General features: G+C 40.0%; 1 protein-coding gene across 9 annotated transcripts in view; it reads right to left on the bottom strand.

Moving 5' to 3' along the window:
• ARHGEF28 (Rho guanine nucleotide exchange factor 28) overlaps positions 1-21601 on the bottom strand; it is a 126718-nt gene that overhangs the window by 41959 nt on the left and 63158 nt on the right. For 7 of the 9 annotated variants that reach the window (XM_083819016.1, XM_083819010.1, XM_083819014.1 and 4 more), the window contains 8 exons: positions 11723-11853; positions 9360-9661; positions 6386-6581; positions 4970-5081; positions 3296-3376; positions 2267-2306; positions 1853-1976; positions 306-438 (listed from right to left, as the gene is read on the bottom strand). In XM_083819016.1, coding sequence (XP_083675142.1) covers positions 306-438; positions 1853-1976; positions 2267-2306; positions 3296-3376; positions 4970-5081; positions 6386-6581; positions 9360-9661; positions 11723-11853 — 1119 coding nt within the window. Of the gene's footprint in view, positions 1-305; positions 439-1852; positions 1977-2266; positions 2307-3295; positions 3377-4969; positions 5082-6385; positions 6582-9359; positions 9662-11722; positions 11854-17741; positions 17936-21601 lie in introns of those variants that run through there. The other 2 variants (XM_083819018.1, XM_083819013.1) reach the window with 2 other exon arrangements.

The following is a 21601-nucleotide window of genomic DNA, read 5'->3' as shown; positions in this document are numbered from 1 at the left end:
CAGATGATGTTATTCTGAGGCTTCATCACTTTTCCTCATTCAGATCCCCTTACTAAAGTATCCTTGAGGCTGCTCTGATGCTACAGCCGGAAGGAGTCTCTGCCTGGAGATGGCTGTGGTCCCTTCTGAAGTTGTCATCTGCTGTCCTTACCCCCTTCTCCCCTGCCAACCTCAGCCCATTACATGAAGTAGGTACTTCCAAATCCAGGCAAGGTTTTTTTTTTGACATAAAACACTGAACCAGGATCTCCAAAGCAGGTTTCAGAGCACTGCAAATTCACACACAAAAGCCAGCAACTACTTACAAGAACACTGAAGGGACTCCTTTCCTAGGAGAGCCTTTTCACAGGCCATACATGGCATAACTCCTGAGAAAGTCCCATTTATAAAATTATGTCTGGTCAGTTTCTCTTTATCTTTGGTATCTTTATTTTTTGTCTTCATCCCCAACAGCACAGACAAGAAAAAAAAAAGGGGTGGGGGGGTCGGGGAGAACATTAGGAAAGAAGATAAAGTGATTCAACCTTAAAAACACTACAGCATTCTCTTAAGAGCAGAAGATTTTAAAACATTCATTCCTTGTCCTGGAAGACTTATAATAGTATAATATATTATTACATCTGACATTGTTAAAGTTCTAAAATGATAAAGGCATTAATTTCACTGGCAGCTAGGCCAGAAAGCATGATCACAAGGAAGACCAGCATTTATAAACCTGCAAAAAGGAAAGGGCCAGAAAACAAAATTTAGGAAGTCTTATTGACTTTCCACATACAAAAAATATTTTTGTTTGTTTGTTTGTTTGCATCTCCTTGAGGAGTGCAGGCAAACTCGTGCCTGCACAGTTAAAGCTGCTTTCACATAACCTTATACAAACTGTCTTCAGATATTAAATGACATTGGAAATAACCTATTTTCAATAAGTGTTAATGAATTTAATAACTTTTGACTATTTTTACAGTACTTCTATTGGTGTGAGCACACATTCCTCTGAGCACTTCTGGTAGTCATCCTTTAGGAGACCACACAGAAACACGTTCATGTATGGTTGCTGGACTGGACATATGTGTTCACAGCGAGCTCTGCCTCATGGAAAGATCTTACCCCAGCAGTAGTTTGCTAACCATCTTGATACCCACATATGTTAGGATATCCTGGGGCACAGCAGTGTGCATTAGAAAGCCTGCAAAACTTCTGAAACATCCCATAGGCCAAATCCACCTCTCAATCTTTTAATTGATGCCATTCATCTACACTTCAGGTATTTCAAAATTAAACCACAAATATTGTCATCTACCTTTCATAACATGTATGTTTGACCAAACAGGCCTTGAATCTGCAACTCTTTAATGCTAAGCAGCATTTACTCATACAAGAAGTACCATTAACTTCAAATAAAGGAAATTCAACTGATTAAGTGCCCATGTACAATGATTAAGTGCCCGTGCTACAGACTTGAGCACTTATTGAGAATGATTACAAGAACAGGAATATATCTTTTAATTTTATTTAACAGAGAAAATTATTTCTTAAAGGTAATTCAGACATTTCAACTTTGGGTAAACAATAAAATGAAATTATTAATAACATTAAAAAATGGCACCAGCACCAGTTGTTGTTCAGCTAAAGCTATTATTTAAAATGAAAGCTGTTTTTCTAATACGAAAGCCTTTTGAGGGTATTCTGCATATACTTTAAAATTAAAAGATAAAGACTGATGTTTCTTCCTATTACATGTTTTTTTGCAATAAAGAACAAGCTATGTCTACATAAAAATTTAGATTCTCAACTACAATTAATTTAATCAGTGACATAATTATAGATAATAATATAGACATAAATCTCAAATTACCTTGCACTTATTCCGCGTGCTAGTCATTCTGTTCATCAGAAAGCTGAAAGTCCGACTCACTTTACATTTTTCAGATTCTGCTTTTGAAGGTGCAATATACTTATTCCATTCCTCCTCCTGAATCCTAGAAACACAGACCGGGAAAAACAACTCATCCCAGTGGGAAACAGAGCAGAACCTGGATGGGGGTTGCTTCATCTAACATTTACAGCTACAGTGTTTAATTCTGGTTTTAGTTCTCGTTATTACAAAGATTATAAATACTCCTTTTTTTTTTCTTTTTTTTTTCTTTTTTTTTTCTTTTTTTTTTCTTTTTTTTTTTCTTTTTTTTCCCCGCTCGGCTCCCTAGGTGGCAGCACGCTTGCACAGACCCGCTCCCGGCTCCTGGGGACCCGTGCGCGACGAGCACCCTACCTTTTCTCCCGGGAGTGCTCGGGCAGGCTGTACGCTCGCTCTGCAAGACACAAGCAGGTAACCAACACTCAGGCTGGGAAGACACCACGCTCACGGGAAACACGCGACCTCCACCGGGCCGTAAGCTTGTCATTAAGCGCTTGCAATGTCATTTTAAAATTAGGGAAGCAAAAACAAATAGGTACATTAGAAGCAGCTTTTTCTAGGGTAACACCACTGCCGACTGGGCTGCAGTTAGCTGGTGGAACCTGACAGAACTGAGATAGACAGGTATCAGCAAATGCCAGCCTCTACAAACAGTCTTAAGAAAAAATTAAAAATATATATATTTTTTCTTAACAACCCAGACTTGAATGATTCATACTCCATTTTGCTTTTTAGCGGATCTGTCATAATATATCTTCATGATATTCTTCTAACATTCACAATTGCCTGTTTAATGCAGCTTTATCTAGAACACTATTTAAAAATAAAAAAATAAAAAACTTTTCTGAAAGAGGAACAGTACTAGCCTATGTTCTGCACAGACCATATCACTTTTTACAAGTTTACACCCTGGAAAGAGTGGAGAGGTCTCAAGGAGACACTTTTCAACCAACTATCTAGAAAACAAAACTAAATACATAATTAAATAAATAAATAGGTAAGCTGGGTTGTTTTGATAAATTAGAATTTTCTCTACTATTTCCATATGAGAAGTAATTTAGTTTTGCAGAGATTACTTGAAAAGTATCAGAAAGATACTTAAACACCTAACCTGAAGCATCAGACTGTGCCATGTTTAAGGTTAGATACAAACTTAAACACGCTCCACTGAATCAGCATGTCTTCAGACAAACGTAGTTCAGGTTAGCAAGAGCCAGAGTACTTATCAAAGAAGCAGCGAGACCAAAACAGCATCTCAGTTAGCTGCCAAACAAAACCTGTGCAACAGGATGCTTTCTGAAGACACGAAGGCCATGGTGCCCAAAGAAGATGAAGGCAGCTTCATGCAAAACAGCGCCGTGGGGTTGTCGTTGCAGTACTTACTACAGGGGTGGAGCAGAGACACTGACTTAGAGAGTGTAAGAGCCTGAAGGAGGGATCGACCATTGTTCATGAGCACACCATCTACAGAGCAGGGACAAATCCTTTACTGTTACAGCCTGGTAATACCTTCTTGAATAAAAACAGGCAGCTGTTTTAAACCTGAGCATATCAAAAAGCTTCCCTCAGAAATGGATGGGGATTTCCCATTTTTTCATCGTATTTGGTGTGAGAAAGACCAGCCTGTTGCCATCACGCATTCCTCTATTTGGCTTACAGCACATTGCCATGTACAGGGTCAGCAGTGCCTCCCTCTGGCACGGCCAAGCCCTAAGTGAGATGCCTCATGAGCTGGCAGCTGGGCAGAAGGGGCAGGTTTTCAGCAGGCAGACACCCAAATGGACCTAGACACAGTCCCTCTGTAGCCTGCAGAGGACAGAATGAGTTAGCCCTCTCATCTGTGGCCCTCGCTCCCAGCAGCTGGTGAGTGCAAAGAACGCTACATTTGCAGTGTGGGCTGCACAACGGCTTGTTTCCAACGGAGAAGGAGAAGGTTTCCAACAACATAGGGAAATGTCTAGCACTGACAGTCCTAGGGGGAAGGGAGGAGAGAATGGACAGGATGTGGGCTCAAGCCCAGATCAGGTTGGAGCAGGTAATGGTGTCTGGATGAAATTTAATGTTCTGTGACACCAACGGCCCCTTTGGCAACAAGGTCAAAGGAACTCGGTTTTAACTCTAAGCACACACATTACAAGGCTTTGCTTATCAGCCATCCTCTGCTTCTGTGACATAGTTTACTTATTTCCTTCTGCCTTGCATTTTCAAAGACTTTTCACTAATCTGTCGGATACAAATAGTTGCAAATACATAAGTGGCATGACAAAATGCAGCACAACTACATGCTGCAGCACACAGTACTCATTTCAAGGGGACATGAAATCTTACTCAGAATAAAGCATGTTAGAAACAATTTGTAAAAATTACAGGTTAAGCAGAAAAGTCATTTTTGACAACACCAGAATAGAATGTGATGTTCTTACAGAATTTTCTGTGGGAAAACACCTGTTCACTCATAAATTTGACAGCTCGGTCTGATCAGAAACAGGCTGAGCCCAACCCTCAGCCTGAACAGCATTCAGATGCCATATGCATGAATCCCCACCGAGACACCTCCAACTTTGCTTGAAGAAGAGGGTGGGTTCTGATTATGGAAAAGACCACAAAACCACCAATTTTAGAGATTCCCCAGGATCTAAGGGAAACTGGGGCCACTCGCCCTCTCTGACTCTGCTTCCACATCATCCTTAGCCTTCTTTCAGTCTCTATTGGGCACACTGCAGGAGGTTAGGGTAAGGCTCTTTGGAAAAGAAGATTACTGTCTGCATTACCTTTTCTGACTAATGCTCTCACTGTCCTGGTTTATATGTCCTCCTAAGAATCAGCTGCTGTATTGGGGGATGGCATGAGGGGGTAGTACATGGGAGAAAAGCAAGGGAAGATGGTACAGGAACCTGATGGCAACCAAACCCTTTCACGGGCACTGGTGAGTGTGTGTGGACCTTGTGCACACAGGTACCAACAGGACACAATGGGCCTGAGTAAAGACATCAGCACTGGGTCTGAAGCAGGCAAACATGGGTGCAAATGAAAAGCAAAAGCAGAGCTGGCACTGACCTTCATTTGAATCACCAACTGTGAAGTCCCGAGGAATGCAAGGTCTTTCTAATACACCTTTTGGCGAGGAGTAGGAATAGGAGCGTGACCGAATTCCAGAAACTGAGCATTCCTACAAGAAATTGCAGCAAACGAGAACCTGTATTGGTTTGAAATTTGCCAGAAATGGAACCAAAATAAATCAGTGGCAAAATTTCTAAAAGAGACAGTTGACCGTACGCATATATTTACTTGGCTTCATTAAAGTTTTAAATTCAAGTACAGGTTTTGTCTACTTTGAATTCTTAAGAGAGCCTGCCATACTTCTGACATAAGAAATTCTGGTATATTTCAGGAAATGTTTTTTGGGTGCAGGTTAGACTAAGCGAAAGCTTACATTTTTCTCCAGTTTGGTGGCAAGCACCATCCAGCCAGTGTTGTGCACCATTACCATCTATCTGATGACCAAGTTATGTTTTTTTCCTATCGGAACCACTAATTCTTTGTGGTTTAATACCACAAGAACGTTTCATATAGACTAACAACCTGTCCTGGTAATTAGTGATAAGTCTCGAAAGAAAGCAGTTAGCCTCTTTCTCCTTTTCTTCCGTACTTTTTTTGATTGTGCTTGAAAAGACATTCTGATCCCCAAATATGTCAATGATATGGCTTGAAAGGAACCCCCTCTGATTTTTGATACATCATTTAAATTTCAAGAGAGGCTACTCCTAAATTGCTTATACTGCTTTTAAAAGTCTCCCTAACAGAATTCAGTGCTCTTGCTGGACTTTTTTTCTCCCTTCATGTAATTATTTACTGAAGGTCAGATAAAACTATAGTTTCATAAGTAGCCTGCCTAATAAAATATAAATAATCTCTATGAATATAAAATAACTCTGTATGTGTGTCAGAATTTGACAGAAATGGCACCAAGGTCTAACGAAAACAAATGTAGCCAGAGTGCTTTAGGAAACTGTAACCTGGAGGAGAGATCTGCACTGGTCCTTGTACAAAACCCAGCTGACCCTCCATGAGTCCAGCATTAAGGCAGGCAGCAGACTGGATTTATTCTTTACAAAGCTGTTACCCTTTCACATAACTACAGCTGGTTAAACATTTTCTAACTCAATATATTTTGGTTGGAAAATGCTTATTCACTGAACCTGATCTATTTCCTCTGAAACAGTTCTGATAAATGATGCTTTTCCAAAGCTGAAGGCAGTCTCTGGTGGCCCCTTCCCTGGGCTGCTGACAAGCCTGGCCACAACCATGGAGCTCCTGCTCCACACCCCTGTCCATGCTGCTCTCTGGAGAGACTAGCAGCCATGACTTCCACCTGGGAAGTGATTTTTCACTTTCAGATTCCAGGAGTTCCTTGTATGTTTTCAGTGACTAATTTTAAAGGACGACAATCCACATCAAAACAGTATCAGATACCTTGGGCTGCAGACTGGTAGATAAGGCACACGATTCTGCCTGACTGATGTTAAAATCACTGCTCATCTCAGAAGAGTCTACTCCATCTCTGCTGCAAGCCTTCACATCTGAAGGGCCGAGGGGAGGGGAGGGAACGTGGGGTCTGTCCAAAACACCTTCATTTCCTTTGTTTACTTCAAGGTCATCAAGACTTGAACTGAAGCAGACAAGAAGGTCTTTAAGTCTTATGGATTCTACGAATCAGTCTCAACCTCAATGCCACAAAGCAAGGATACATCTGCATACTCTGATAAATGACAACCCAAACCACCACGATTGTGTCAGGCTAAGTCACACTCTGAGTGCCCTCTCATGTTTCCAGTCACCTGGTCACTTTGCACAGGACTCATCTGACCTAACCCAGTGGATCTGCAGTACAGATATTTGCATTGTCCAAGTCACCCAGATTCCCACCACATTTAACCACCTCTAGAGGATGATGTTCAGAACCATGATAGGCATCTCCCTTAAAAGGAGATATTTTGTTCCACACAAGTACCTGCCTATCTACATAAACAATAAAGAGAACCAAGACAACTAGCTCAGATCTCAATAGGAAGATACATAGACGCGTGGATTTTGCTGTGTATGCATGTGTGTTTATGTAAACCATACCATGCGGCTACTCACAGAAGTCTTTTCTACACCTGTGAATTGACGGAGGATGGAAGAGAAAACAGAGATATGAAGGAGGGTCTGAAATAGTTTATGAGATTCATTTCAAAATATATACATTTAAAAACATATGTAGGTGGTGAGGCACTGGAAGAGGTTGCTCAGAGAAGCTGTGAATGCCCCATCCCTGGAAGTGTTTGAGCCCAGGTTGGACAGGACTTTAGGCAACTTACTCTACTGGAAGGTGTCCCTGCCCATGTCAGGAAGTTGAACTAGACAGTCTTTAAGGTCCCTTCCAACCCAAACTCTTCTGTGATTCTATAAACGTATTCAAAAATCACTGGCTAAATCAAATATCAAACATCTAGATAATCTGATTGGCAGGGGTTCCTGTACAGAATAGGACAATAAGACTTCTCAGCAGCATCAGGCTATGAGGGGTCACCCACGTTGGGTCACATTGCCTGCACATGTGAGTTCATGGTCTCTTCATCAGTGCTACTGGAAAGACCGGTTGACTGCTTGCAATAACATTCCAGCCTTACAACATAAAACTTTAAGTTATGTGTGGTATTTCTAAATAGCCAGAGTTTCTACCAGAAATATTAGCACAATAACTTCTTCCCACACCACTACAATTCAGTTTGCCAAAGGAGGAATCTATCAATACTTTCCAAAATTACTTCCTTATTACATTTCTGAAGACCATCTTTCACAATGTTTCCAAGTAATATCATATGTGACTTCTCAGAAATGTTATTCAACCATATTATCAGTTATTGTCATGTTTTAAAACTGGAAAAGCAATACATGTCTATGTCAATAGGCAAGCAGTACATGTCTTACTAGGGGTACCTTACCCAGGAAATTTTTCTGACATAAACATATGTTTTGAAGATCTACTAATTAACTTGCCACATCACCTCAGACCCTTCAAGGAAGGTGCCACTGAAATTACATACTGATTTTCTCATTTTATGTACAATATTTGAATCATTTACAGTGTGGATACATCAAGGTCAATCACATCTCTCTGAAAATTCATATAAGCTCTTAAAGCTCATATATAGCTACCTGACCTCGGTCTTAAAAAGTTAGGAATAACTAAACAAGTATAGGAGAAAAAATGTTTATGCTAGAAAGGCAGAAGATTATTTATGGTAGTCTGCATTTTATCCCCATAGCTTGTAAAACAAAAAGGTCTGAGAAAGATCAACTTTTAGTCTAATATTTGTTGCCCTATCTGCAGCAAAACATTCCTCCCAGTGGGATTTTATAGTTGCTTAAGGAAAGCAAAACTATGACAGAGAAAATGTTATTGATCACTTTGAATCACATTGATCAACAATGATGGATAGCCTCTACTGCTTCCTTTCCAAGTGTTTTTACATAGATATGGTGCCCTAGCTCCAGTTAGTCCAAACACTCCTGAAAAGTGGAATACAAATTCAAATTTTCTTCTGTATAAGAAGGAATGGACTTCAGGTCTCTTCTACCCAGAGAAGCAATACAGCATTTTTGTTGTTGTTGTTGTTTTGTTGGTTGGTTGGCTTTTGTTTGCTTATTTTTGGTTGGTTGGTTGGTTGGTTTGGTTTTCCCCAGGGTATTAACCAATTGCTAAAAACAAAAATTATCATTTCTTCTTCAAAGCCCTCTCTGTATTCCTGAAGCCAGCCAGTTCCCAGCGTAACCTAAAGACATTTGAGAGAGAGTTCTCAGAGAACTGGCTCTGCTGGCCTCAGACTTTTTGTATCAGCACAAGAGCAGAAAAGTCTGAACCTATCAGAAACATGAACTGTACTGTGTACTATGTATTTTGAGATAAAAAAGTATATGAATTCATGAATATGTTGTTCCTTCCATATGTCAGTGCCGAGAAAGAAAAGACTCCTGCAGAATTCAATGGATTGTGAATTATTCCCTTAATGACAAATCCAAGTGAGAAAAACTCGGCGTGAAATTGCAATTTCTGACAAAAACACCACTATGAAAACTTACAGTGAAAAGCTGGTTCTTTTTTTTTTTATATATATATATATATTACATACGAGAAAAAAGGTTAAAAACATATAAAATTTGCATTAAAAATTAATGTACTTATAAGACACCTTTTGTTTGTAAATAAAATAAAGATAAATAAAAGTCTTCATAACTACCATACAAAAACAGATCATTAAGACAATTCAAATATCAGTTAATGAAAACAGTGATTATACCCTGCTAAAAATATTTCTTACTTCAGATTCGGCCTCATCTTTTTAAATAAAAGGTTATCGTAAACAATCCTTACTCTGGCCATATTATTGAGTCAATTCCATACCTTCTTTTTTTCATGTCAGCATGAAGTTGACCTCGCTCCTTAATAAATCCATGGGTCTTGAATGGAATGTAGGAATCTGGTCCATACAGATCAGAAGGTAAAACAGTATGCCTTAAACCTACATTTTCTCTGTTTTTTACTGATATTTGATTTCTTTCATTGGGATCACATCTATATTGGTCATTCTCCTCCAGAGATGGAGACGAAGAGCTCTTTGCCATTGACGCTGAGTTGGTGGAATTCAAACATGTTTCACTGCTGACACCATCTCCATGAATGTAGTTCATCTTTGAATCCCCAACCTGCAGAGAAAAAGCAAATGCTCGTAAAATGTAATAACACGATATATTGTCAAAGAACAAGGACCAGATTAGTTTGCCATTCTATGGATATTTCATTTTTTTTCCTCTGTCACTTTTTGTACCATGTGAATTTATAGCTCCATCTTTTTATAGCACATGAATTGAAGACAGATTATATGGCTAAGAAGTTCTAGACCTTGTGCTACTTTTTTGCGTGACAGTAGTAACGGATTAATAGTAATTGATGGTAACAAAAAATCTTGAAGTCAATCAAAAAATATGCATAATACATTAGTGTAGGGAACATATGAAAGAAAATTCAAACTGTGCAATTTAATTTGGAAAAATAAGCCTATACATTATGCACTCTTTTATGTTTTCTATACTGGTTCTCTAACCTTTGAGATAAAAAGTGCGTGACCTGAAACTGAGGTTCTCCACATACGGATGAGAAAGGAATCTCTCTTTTTTGTCGTTAAGCAGTTGCAAGCATGAGGCATCCCTTCTCTGGCACAAAACCAAGAATGCAGCTAGAAATTGTTTTCTCAGGAACAGGGATCAGGGTTTAGATCCTGGTTACAAACGAGTAATTCTTTATGAAAATAAGGTTGAAATTTCCTGTCAAATCTAAATAAGATATTCAATACAGTTTATTGTCAGTCTTTTAGTTAGACACCACTGCTGTCTAGATAGATACAGAATAATATTGAAAAGCCAGTGAAGACAACCTCCCAAAAGCACCTGTATAAGCAAGAAGAAATGAAGGAGTAGAAGTGTTTCCAAAGTCCTGTTTTTTCAGATGATTCATTACCTTCTCTGCAGCCCCACTTGAGATGTGTTATCCCATTCATAGCAATGTTTCTCATCATAAGAGATGGAAAGAGCTGCTGACATTTTTACAGCAGTCCATAATTGCAATCAAAGGTACTTCTCTTGTGCTGTGCAGATGAGATGCATAAATGAAAAATTCTTCTCCCAGGTTTTACAGCTGCTCCTCCCTCCAAAGTTATCACTGTGCAGGCAGTGTTTCCACTCCACACAACCACAGGGTGGGTCAGTGGCGCTAGCTGAGCAGCACTTAAAGGAGAATTTTGCCCCAATCAGCAGTTTAATGAAGTTAAAGTGGCTACATGTTGAGCTGTGAAAGGGTAGTAATCCAAACTGAAGGTCCCACCAGCAATATACTCTGGTAACGTCTGCATTTCTGCAGCTCTGTCCTTACCACCACAATATTGTTAAAATCAAGGATTCACTGATATGCATAAAGAGTACCCTGCTATTTACTCACTCCTAGGTCATTATTTCATGCATCTCTCAGTAACCTCAGGTGCATTTTGAACATACTGACATCTGACAGAAACTTCTGCCTCAGCAGTCATGAGAAACTAGGACTGCAGTGTGTGCAGTGCTTGAAGCATTTCAGGAATGGGGAGAGGGAGAGGGAGAGGGAGAGGGAGAGGGAGAGGGAGAGGGAGAGGGAGAGGGAGAGGGAGAGGGAGAGGGAGAGGGAGAGGGAGAGGGAGAGGGAGAGGGAGAGGGAGAGGGAGAGGGAGAGGGAGAGGGAGAGGGAGAGGGAGAGGGAGAGGGAGGAAGGCACGAAGGCACAGAAGAGAGAGAGAGAGAGAGAGAAAGCGAGAGAAAGAAATCACACTTCAAAATCTCAGCCTTTTTCTAACATTACGATCTTATCATTTCTTATTCCTATATTCAAACTTTCACCCAAGGCAAAGCCCATAGTACATTACAAACAAATAGATCACTTCAGCCTTCACGAAAATGCAGCCACTTGCTGCCAAAATTTTGCAGCTGTTCAACTACACACGATGGCTAAGGTTGGACTAGTCCCTCTTCCCCAGGTTATGATACATAAGTGTGACTGTGAGGAGGTATTTCAGGTGCAACGCACTGATCTAAAACACAGTTTGGTCTGGACATTCTCTAACCTCCAGTGCTGCTAATAAATTGATAAGAAATGTGAATACTAATCCAGGAGCTCTGCATCAACTCCAAAACACTGACTTCAGCTTCTCACCTTTGTGTGAAGTTCAAACATAAACTTACTTGGTCTACTACCATGCAGTTTGCATATACTTCATCTCTTCCATTCAACATGGCAGAAAGTCTGGCTGCAGCAAAGAAAGTAGGTGGAGTTTTTAGCTTCTTAAGAACATCAAAGGTAGAATGTCTCTGCTCTGGAAAAAATAAATTGTGGAAAACAGGCAATTATTTCTCAAACCATTTTCTTTTTTGTATAGTGTCATAAAAAAACGGAAAAGTTTAACTATTAAGCACCAAATCTTAAGATTACAATTTGAGAAATGTTTGCATGGCCTCTCAAACATCTGCCAATTTCTTAATTGCCTAACACTTGGTATGTATTTCTAGAAACCTATAGTCAACAAAACTAGAAAAGATACCACAAAATGATTCATAAAAAGTAAGTGTTCCTGCAGCTTGGCTAGGAAAACCTTCAATTTTCCTACCAAGCTAGAACTTTGTACAGTCTGTGGCTGCAGAAATATAACCGCAGTAAATAGAACAAGATTTATGGGCTGGTATGGAATATGTAGGATTCTGGCCTATATGTTAAATATCTAACATCAGATGCATTATACGAACAGAATACAGTTAATTTGCAGCCAAATAATGACTTTGACAAAGCTTTCTGCCTGCTGGAAACAACGTAATCTTAAACCAGTTAAGTAAATCACTGTTCTTAAAACAAACAAACAGCAACAAAATTGTAAGAGAGATATAAACAAAATACTACTGATAGTGTCTTTAGAGGATGACAGAAATCAATTAAGGTTTGATCTGTGAACATAATGTTTGGGATGAAGACTGCACATGATCTGCTTTTGCTACTGAAATGATAAACAATCAGTTTCAACAACGATCAATCATTAACAGAATTTAAGGACTTATATTTCTATAGTATGTTCATGACTGCAGATATTACTGAAAGCTGTGTGTGCTGACTTTGTATTTCAGAGTTCTGAGCAGCAGAAAACATAACCAAGTGCTACAGAAACAGTCAATCTGTCCTGTAGGCACAGTTCCCTTGAAGCTGCTTTTGAGTATGAAGAGCATGCACCAATCTAGCACCTGAGCTGGTCATCAAGGCCTCATAGTATCTTCTGATTGTACAAGGGGCAAAGTTTCACAAAGTGGGAACCAGTCCAGTTCTAGAAAGTGTGAAAACAGGTATATAAGATATATTTCTAGAACAATGGTTCTTCTGGAAGATGCCATGCTTATGGCCATCAGATTGCAAGAAGAGTTACAAGACACTGGATTAGAAACTACACTTGGCAAGATTTGGGACATTTGTTCCTTCAAAAAAAAAAAATCCTGGACAACAGCCAAAAATGCAATGCTACACCACAGCTTTTATTTCATTTTAAGATTCTATCTCATAAAGCCCATGAACAGTAAGCTCTATACTTAGAGAAAACTGGAAATTCCCATTTAGAAATGCACACTATGAACTATTTTGTTTCTAGTCCTGGCAGGCCTTGTGGGATCTCATACCATTAAAAACATCCTTATACCTCTCATTTTGCTTCTTCCCTCCTGTAGGATTTTTAACATGATTTTAGTGACTGCCATCTTGAGACTTACTAAAGCTACAAACCATTTCCTTATGCCTGCCAAAATCTTGAAGTCTTTGTTTATAAATAGAGTAAACCATTGTTTTCTACAGCAATTCATCAGACTTTGGCAGCTAAAATCATAAGGAAATGTGATTTGGCAAAACAGGCAGTGCTTTCTTGTGGCAAGCAAAGTTTTCCGAGTGCTGATCTTAAACCAACAACCACTGAAGAAAAAGATATCAAGCTCTACATTGCCTCTTGTGCATCCACTCTCTCCACTGCCTTCCCCAGGTATGTGCCTGGTGAGTACAGCTGGAAGGGTGGCATTTGGCTCCTGTGCTCAGCTGAAGGAGGTTCAATTATATACCCCCAGCCAGTCTGCTGTTAAACATGCCTCTAAATATTCACCAGAGTTTTAAGTGGAAAGACGAAAGAAAGCAGGGCATTTGGGGCTTTGTGATGCAGCATGATTCCACTGAACCTCCTTACCCACTTCCCCCTCCAATTTCAAACATACTTGAAGTGATGACCACGTTACACTAACTGTGTTAACCAGAAAACCATTTCAAGACTTTGCTGAATGCAGGGGAGAGCATTATTAATTACACATTGACTGTGCTAGTAACTTATTTCTACTGGAAAGGCCAGCTTAGTTTAAAGGGGGACAAAACCATAGAAAATTTCCACATCATGCACTGAATTCCTGGAGCCCCACGAATTGCTTCCAGCCTGCATAATGAACAGTTATGAGTCATCATCGGTCTTACAGGGACCATCAATACCTTTCATCAGTTTAAAATGACAGCAGGTAGTAATAGTTCACTGCACTTGGTGACAGTGTTAAAGCCCAGAAAGGCCTTTTGTTGTTGTTTGAAAGGTTAGGAGTATTGACTAAATGTATTTTCAAACACAATATCTCATAAATATCCCCCACCCTACCCAGTCAAAGGCGTTGTTATTCCCATTGCAGATGCAAACTCTAGCATGGTGTATGAAGAGATGGTAAGACCAGCATCTCTTCTGGCAATGAAGGTGTCCCAAAGAGATCTAGCTCTGAAAAGTGTTGGTAATGGACTTCAGGATGCTTATTAAGGAAAACACGACCCAAATATGACACAGAAGAATAGACCCAGCCCTCTGCTGCTGAAACAACCCAGCAAGCACACCTCACCAAGCTGATCCTCCTTCTCAGAGCTGAATGCTCTGTGACAGTATCCTGTGCCACAGCCACCAAAAAGGAATAAAATAAAGGCATGTCTCCCTTTAACAGAGCATGTGGATCTCTGCCATCTGCCTGGTAAACAGACAAGAAAGATGTATGCCTTGTTTAGATGCAGGTGAACAAAAGCCACAGTGCTGGGAAGGATAATCTCCAAACATGGATAAAATAAAAGATGTGGACCACCGAATAACTAGGCACAAGTTCTCTACATCTCCTGTTATGTCATGTTGTCATCAAAGTTATTCAGCAAAAGCTGCACATTTTAACAGGCACAAAAGCTCGTGAAAATACTTTAACTTCAGAAAACACATGATCATCATAGCGGTAATTTAAAACATGCTTAATACTGGCATAAGATGTATAGCCTTGAATGACCTGTTTTGGAAAATGGTCCAAACCAGTATTATGACCAAAGTCATAATACTGACTTTTACCACAAAAATCAAAACTTAAATTTTCTGAGAAGGCACATAGCAAAAGGGAAGTGAAGTACATCAGTGTGACCAAGCTGAGAGCCAGGAAAGAAATTACAAATTCCCCTCTTTAGATACAACGAATAGTTTTCAGACAGCTCATCACATTTACCCCCAGCAGTCCAAATAGGGGTTAATGTGTAACTGGAAGTAAGAGAGGTACGAAGTCAGAGAAGAAATGGAGACAACTAAATGCATGGGTCACGCAGGACTATGGAAATGTTCCTCTAAATCCAGAGGTGGTCACCTGAATTTCACAGAAGTCCACAAATTCCTGACAAGGCACCGAAAAAGCAATATGCATATTTGGAGATGTGGACTGTATGATTACTTTCAACCGGGTATCTTCATTCCTAGCCTGGAGTGTCTTAGTGCTTCATTCAGACAATGCAACCACTCCTGGGAGTAAAATTAAACAAGTACATAAGAACAGCACTACACTGTGAATAACGTGAGGTAGGGTTTGAGGTGCTGTTGTCACAAACCTGAACGTGACACTTAAGTGTCCTGAATCTGTGGAGTGGAAAACTAAAGCACTGTGTTTCCCATATACATTGTGGAGACAACCAGGCAGCTGTATGCTAGAAATCTTATCCAGGATGTTCCAGACGTGATGCTACAGTAGCCACTAAGAAACATAGATGATAAAGGCACTTTTTAATCATTGCCTTTGATCTTTGTCACCTAAACCTGGAAGAGAAGAGAGAGATCTCATCCACTGTGGGATTCACAGCCTTGACCACCCTCTCTGAAGCAGGTACCATAGCTGTTTGCAGTAAATCAATGAGTATAAAGGCAAAAATAAGTCGGTGACTCATTTTGTACAACACCAAAATGCAAAAACTACATTTCCAAATTAGAGTATGCTTAGTTTCTTAGTATGCTCTGTCCTGTGAAGACTGAGAGGTCTCCAAGCAGGGACAAATGCTGAACTGGGGGTGAGAAACTTAGAATTTGAAAACACTAATGTACATGATGCAAAGTAGTCTTCAAGAATTTCAGTTTTCGAATTTCCCACCAGAAGTCTGCAGAGCTTCACTACCTCCCAGGAAGAGAAACCCCAGACCATGAAACCTACAATGGGCTTGGGGCAGAAGAGAGGAAACTGGCATTTATTGCCCAGATCAGCCAAAGCACCCAACACAGGTACATAACTCTTCATGACTTTTGGGGTGGGGAGGAAGAATCGCGCACTGCATCAAGCCAGCTCTCAGGGTCTCTTGTTCACTGAGACCCGAACTCCTACGTGATGGAAACGCAGCTGCAAGGCACCATGTCCCACACCTGGCCTTGTGGAAAACGTCTCGTTCTGCTTGGAAAGGAAGCCACCAACACAGCCATCCCACAGCAAAGTGGAGAATAGCTCATCCCCTCACAGAGGTGCCTCTCCCACCTCACTTGCTGCTGGGATTTCAACACCCCAGACACCATTTGGAATTTATCACTGAAACACACAGGTGCACCCAGAGCATCTTCTTGCTTCAGCAACACAACATAGCCTATCACCTCTGCACACAAGCCACATGTGTTGGCATGCTATTAAAGGGGACGTGAAGCAAGACGCAATATTCTAACATGAAAACATCAGGAGTGTATACAATGCTATGTAACAGGTAAAATATCTAAGAATAATAATGCTGTCCTAAGGTAAAATAAAGAACAATCAAAATGCCATGGAGAATGGGTGAATAGCTACAACATATACAGATAAATCAAGTACTCATGAGAGACACAGACTGCACACCACACAATTTGCAATCCTTTTCATCTTCTTTACAGATTGTGTACACATCCATACACATTACAGAAACTCCTCTGCACTTGGGAAATAATGGATTTTCCCACGAATAAAAAGTTCATAAATTGCTGTGTATGTTAAGAAGTGCACTCTGTACACGTTTTTTGCTCTAAAAGTTAAGGTCAAAGTCTGAGCCTGTGTAAACAACATGATTCTCCTCACCCACTGACTTTAATGACACTGATGGATCTTGATTCTCTTATTTGTTCTTTTCCCTTTCTGAAACAAAAAAAAAAGCAATTTTATGAAAGGAAATGTAAATTACATTTTTTTCCACTCATTGTCTTCTTTTCTTTGCTTCTAGATGCAGGAAAAATATCTTTCCTCGTTAAGGCTTCTAATGATAATTCTTCCTAACATAAATTTGCAGCCCAGTGCCTTTCAATCTCCTTAAAACTCCCTTTATCATACTGACAATTTATAATGCTTCCCTCTCAGAGGCTTCTCCACAAAGACAGACAATATCAACTGCACCAGGATCTGTGCAGAGAACGACTGACCCTGCCGTCTCTTTCTTTTACAGAAAGCAAAAGAGTTCCCTCTTCATTCTGATAAGACTTCTGTACATAATTTAAAAGGTTCTCTTGTTAGCTGTTGAGACATATTTGAGTTACAAAATTCCCCTTAAGTGAAAACAACTGTAGCTAGCAGAACTTTCTGTAGCTGCAGCAGCGCCGTTTTGCAAGCTCCCAGGACACCAGAACTGCTTAGTGAGAGCAACACATATAGCCTGAAGAAAAGAAGTCCTGAGAGAGTAAAGAAATAAAAACAATTTTAAAGAACAGCACGTAATTTGGAGAAAACATTTTTTTTCTCAACAATTTTCAATAACGTTATTTACAAAAGCATAACTAACAGAGAGGTAGACTTTCGACGAAAAGGAAGAAAATCTATCTCATTACAGCTGTCGATAGCCACCTGCACACAACCAGACAACGAAAAAGAGGCAGAGCTAGTAAGCAAGAATCACTTAAAAGAAGACAGCTTTTTCTACCTTGTTTGGATGCCCTTCTTCGAATCCTCATTTTAGGCAGGGAAGGCCAAGAGTAATTAAAAGGTGAATCAGAGTCTGAGTCCATTTTTTTGCTCAATAAGCACAGAGCAGATTCTCAAAGTTGCACTTTGTTGTTCTCAATTGCAAGTCAAGTCTAAGAGTGATGTAAAATAAAGGAATGGACAAAGAAGGATCAAATTGCCCACTAAACACAGGGGAGGGAAAAGCTGTAAATGTTTGCTCTCTTCAGGCGTCCAGGCATGTAGACAGATCAGGCTGCAAATATTAAGGCAGAAGCAAGGAGGTTAAAGTATGAGAGCTTCGAGTGGAGCTGTTGCATCGTGGTCCAGAGCTATTTGAAAGGTCATTGTGTGCCAATGAATCATTAACTCACCTTTCCATTTTGATGTAAATGAAAACAATAGGAACTGAGTAAGGAATGAGAAAATATGTCTCAAAAATAAACAAACCAGTGCAATGTTTCTCAAAGCTTTGTTTCCACGTTAAAACTAGGATTTACAAGAACTCTCAAACTGAGGATAAGCAAAACGCTGGAAGCGAAGAAGAAAAGATTAACAGTAAACTAAGAAAACTAGTCTATCTGCTGGACCCTTTATTACTGCAAAGTAATGCCTCCCCTCTCAGTGTTTATGACTTTGGCAGACCTTGGGATGTTGCAGCTGGAAAGCACAGATAACCCACTCAAAAGCCTGTCGCTCCCATCTTTCTAGCTCAAATGAGCGTAAAGCTTAAGTGTTATATAGAAAGATTACAATGTCATTAGAGGAGCTCTCTTTCCAATAATATTTAGTCTGAATAGTGTTTTCTCCTTCACACAGTCACCAAGTGAGACAGTGAATCATAAGGATTTTGTAGAGCTGGCACCTTTACAGCACTAGTCTAACCTCATAGCAATGCACAATACAGCTAGTGACTAATTTACAACAAATCCTCCATTCTTATACAGTCTCCCTGAACAACTCGCAGGCAATTAGTATTCAGTAGGAACTCATTATCCCTTCCCCCAACATCTTTACACTACACAAACTACATTTTTTAAACAGACTCGAATGTGGCTATACAAGAGCTAATACAAAAATAACATGTCTACTGTTTCTTAACCAGCTCCGCCAAACATTTCTTTTAGTTACCCCACAATGCATGAGTTTTTGTGTTCCACATAAAGGAGGAGAGGGAATGTGGATCAGCTTAAATGTCAGTTTTTGGAAGATGATGACATTTGAGCTTGTTAACATTCTTTACTTCACTTCAATTATTTTTCAGGCTGCTGAGGTCTGCAGCGCTACTTCTGTATTATGTTTCAAGTGATTCCTCAATCCACATTGCAGTCAGAGATAACAATGTATTTGTTGAAAGAAGATCATGCAATTCAAATGCAAATTTAATTCAAAGCTCATTATAAAAGTATCTATCAGGTTTTCAGGGATAAAACAATTATTATATGAGCACTTCATAAAGTGCACAAATTACATAAAACACAATTGAAGCAGATCATTGTTCTGCCCTTCCCTTAACTGAAGTTCTGCCAGCTTTGTTAGGCCTGGAAAGAGTAATTTGCCCCAGACGCTGGAAGCCTTAGACTTTCACTTTAAATATTAGACACTCCCATAGACTTTGTTTGATTTATATATATAATTAACAGCCCCAGGGAATCACAGCAGACAATGGATAACTGAAAATACAGAGAGGATATAAATCCATGGTTTAAGCATCCACTTCAAAACATCTCTGCTCCCTGGAATGTCAAGTTCGAGAGGCACTGATGGATCCCCTGGGCCCACGGGAACGCAGGGGCGGACGTTCTCCTGCGCACCTGCACTCCGGCCGGCCCCCACTCACCAGTTGTGGCCACAGTTAAATGAAAAAAAGAGGAAAGGATGGAGCATATTTACTGGGTAACTTGTTCACTTAGGAAATGTCTTCCCAGCTACTCCAACACAAAAGATTTCCCCTCTACACAACATTTTTCCCTAACCAAGTGCTCTCTTTATCACCAGATATATTTAATGACAACCTGAATACAAGCCTGAATTTCAGATGTACTCAGGGCAGTGCTCTGTGACTGAACTGGTGTTCACATTTAAAGAGCACTGTAAGTTTTACACTGGCTTTAAAATTTCTCACCTTTCAATTTAGGCAATTACTCTTTCATTCTTGATGAGGAATAGTATTATTTTTTTTTCCTTTTCTCTACATTGGCCAATTCTGACTTTTTTCACCCAACTTTATATGATCAAGGAAAATGTACTTGTTCACTTCCACTGGTCTTCCTTTTATCTATAGTTAGTCCAGAGAGAAACAATTAGAACTGAACAAAACTCTCACAGCGTGGACATGCAGCTGACGTATTAAATGGCAATAAAATATTTTATATGCCAAGATATTTACTTTTCTGAATGACCTCTGCGTGCTTCATAAATGCTTTCACTGACTGTTTCAGCTATTGCCTGCCCTTAAACTAGCAGTGTTAATTTAGAACCTCCAAACATAAATGAGTAATTGAGGACTGTTAAGTAATTTTTAAACTGCAATCCTATTACATAATACTTGGAGAATCCTGCTTTTAAACTTCTGCTGTGATAAAAACCTGATCATTTACTCCTGCTATTCATTCTCTATTTCTTGGGCAAATCTTAGGCTTTTTACATACTTACTGCAATCTCCCCTGAATAGGAACTTGCATGAGAATTTGTCAATTGCATTCTGAAAGTGCAGATAAATTATCAACCTTATGCCACTATTTCTGAAGGGCTAATTGAATACCACTCACATTATTTGCTCTGTTTGGGTTTTTTCTTGCTTGTAGAACTTCTTTCTGCAGCCACTGAAGATCTCATGCTGCTTTTTGCCATGAAGAAGGGCTTTGCTTTGCCTTACAGTCTATGGCTAAAAATATTTTTCTCCCCATTCTTGCACTTTGGGGGATGATCCAATCTACATCTCACCTCCCAGTCATCATCTCCAAAGTGGCAGCATTTCAGTGGTGGTATTTGCATGCAGCTGGCACAGAGATTTGGCGGCTTATAAGATAAAAGGTGCTTTCTAGCTGGAAAATGTTAACCTTACTTTCCTTGTAAAATGTTTTCAATTATGTATATCAACGTATAGATGTTAAGTGAAGATAAAGAACAAATGTTTTTTGTGTGCATTACCTAAGGCTAATGCTTTTGATAAATACTAATGCAATGCCTTAAATTCTTTCACCTAACGCTTGCCAAAACACACCCGTATGATATAAATGTTTTTCAGAGATAAATTGTCTATTGTCTGTTGTCAGACCGCTCCCTCCACTCGTGGCAAGACGGAAGGAAGTACAGGAATGTCACCAGCATTTACAGTTTCCATGGAACAGCACCATCACCTCCCCAGGGCACTTAGAAGACAGCCTCATAGCAAAGTGGTGTGGGGGATGTGATCTCCCTCTCCTGAAACACTGCTAAAACAGCCCCATAGCTGGTAGCTAGCTCTCTGGCAGGCCAGAAAGAGAAGACCCCTTTGAGTTAGGTGCCCCTTTCCCAGATGGAGAACAGATCTACAAGGCTAATGACCCCAGAAACAGGACTGGTGATGGTCTACATTGGGTGTGGGTTATGAGAACTGCATGAGCAATGGCTTTGACAGAAATGCCCTCCCCAGTTTGCTCTGAACAGTCCTCACCAACATTAGGGACAAAGTTGATTTCCCCCAGCTTCATTCTGTCGCAGGACCAGCAGAGTTCATTTCCCTAAACTGTGGAGAAGACTCTGACAAGAAAAGATAACATAGAAAAGGCTACGTGCCTTTCTCCGCTGACTTCCGTGACCCACAGGTCCATGTGACTTTCCTACCATCTTCGCTCC

Source organism: Anser anser (assembly GCF_964211835.1).
Source record: "Anser anser genome assembly, chromosome: Z".
Lineage (NCBI taxonomy): Eukaryota > Metazoa > Chordata > Aves > Anseriformes > Anatidae > Anser > Anser anser.
This window is presented reverse-complemented; position numbering and strand designations above follow the sequence as displayed.